General features: G+C 38.7%; 1 protein-coding gene across 1 annotated transcript in view; it reads right to left on the bottom strand.

Moving 5' to 3' along the window:
* Positions 1 to 621: 621 nt before the first annotated feature.
* LOC111539981 (guanylate-binding protein 6) overlaps positions 622 to 1,799 on the bottom strand; it is a 7,991-nt gene continuing 6,813 nt past the window's right edge. The window contains exon 8 of the mRNA XM_026450906.1: positions 622 to 964. Coding sequence (XP_026306691.1) covers positions 743 to 964 — 222 coding nt within the window. The 3' untranslated portion in view covers positions 622 to 742. The remainder of the gene's footprint in view (positions 965 to 1,799) is intronic.

Raw genomic sequence — 1,799 nt, 5'->3', positions numbered from 1 at the left:
ATCTCTTCAAGACCATTCTTTACTGGTATAAAGAGAGCTTCACTGTCAATTTGTTTACTGGCTATATAGTATTCCAGTACATGCACATACTAAAATTTATCTTACCAATCTTATGTAAAGGACATTCAAGTACATTCCAATATTTTGCCATTAAAAGCAATGCCCCAGTGGACCTCTTGTATGCAAATGATTTTTCAAAATTATATTTCCTAAAAGTGAACATAGGTTTTCAAAGTGTGTATGGATCTGTTCTATCTCATGTGGGCCAGGCACTGATAACCTCTAACAAGCGCTTTTTATGTTTAAAACATTGCTAAATGAGGGCCGGGTGTGGTGGCTCATGCCTGTAATCCCAGCACTTTGGGAGGCCAAGGCAGGTGGATCATTTGAGGTCAAGAGTTCGAGACCAGCCTGGCCAACACGGTGAAATCCCGTCTCTACTAAAAATACAAATATTAGCTGGGTGTGGTGGTGTGCACCTATAATCCCAGCTACTAGGGAGGCTGAAGCAGGAGAATCTCTTGAACCCAGGAGGCAGAGGATGCAGTGAGCCGAGATTGCACCACTGCACTCCAGCCTGGGCGAAAGAGTAAGACTCACCAAAAAAAAAAAAAAAAAAAAAAAAAAAAAAAAACCAAAGCAAAACTTTGCTGAATGAAAATGAAAAACATACAGATCAAGATCAAAAATAGTGCAAAGCATATATGTATGATCTATAATATCCTTAATAGAGGAACTCATGCTATTTAAAGAGCAAACTCACACCTTTGACAACCTGACCAATTAATTTAGAAGGAGCAGACAATATTGAAGGTAGCTCATTGACAAATTTGTCCAAGATATGTGCAATCCAGGGAGTATCATCATTTTTTGTAGTATCAATCATATGTTTCAGTTGATTTATCTCTTCATTCATCTCCTCACATTTCTTCTTAAATCCTTCATCAAGCAAATCTTTCTGGACCTGAAGAAAATGTAGGAAGGAAAGTAAAATTTTAAAAATCCCTATTCTCTTAAGACTTAGATTTTGTATTTAAGACCTGTGTGAAACTTCCTTTATTTTACTCCTAAAAACATTTTATCAATTATTAGAGGAGACTTTGGACCTAGACATTGTGAGGAAGCATAGTTTACAACTTTACTAATATTCACCCACATTATGGTTTTGCTATGGTGCTAACCCAGGTATGAGGACAAATTCTACATGTTCTTGCCCAAAAGATGCCAGTTGGGAGGTAGCCATTGGTCTGATTGCATAAATTCTCACTCCCAATTGGGCAGTACGGTCACCCATATAGTAGGAATGAAAGGAACTTATAAGCTGATACAGAAATTCCTTATGAGAGAACTTTCAGATGGACAATGCAGGAATTCTCCCTACACTGTGTGCTAATTTGGGCAGGCTACCCACACAGGGTGACAACTGCAGCAAGTTTCCCTTTCCTGTCCTTTTAAGTCTGGAAATTTCTGAGAGTTGTATGTCAGCATGGATCTACCTCAGGGTGTTTGGGTGGTAGTAGAGCTCCTGGTAATATGTGCTTGGTGAAGGAAACCAGTTGCCGTTCACATCAAATACACTGTGTGGAATATGTGTTTAACCTCTTGAGATTACTTTTAAAATCTCACCAAACAGCAGCTCCAACCACATCTATATTCCCCAAGGACTTGTAGGGATCATAGTCAACCTTACCTCTCCAGAATCTAAGTATAGAGAATATAGAGAATAATTCCAAGTCTTACTGAAACAATAAAACACACACACACACACACACACACACACACACACACACACACACACA

This window comes from Piliocolobus tephrosceles, unplaced genomic scaffold, assembly GCF_002776525.5.
Source record: "Piliocolobus tephrosceles isolate RC106 unplaced genomic scaffold, ASM277652v3 unscaffolded_26034, whole genome shotgun sequence".
NCBI lineage: Eukaryota > Metazoa > Chordata > Mammalia > Primates > Cercopithecidae > Piliocolobus > Piliocolobus tephrosceles.
The sequence above is the reverse complement of the archived record's forward strand: the minus strand, read 5'-3'. Positions and strand labels throughout refer to the sequence as shown.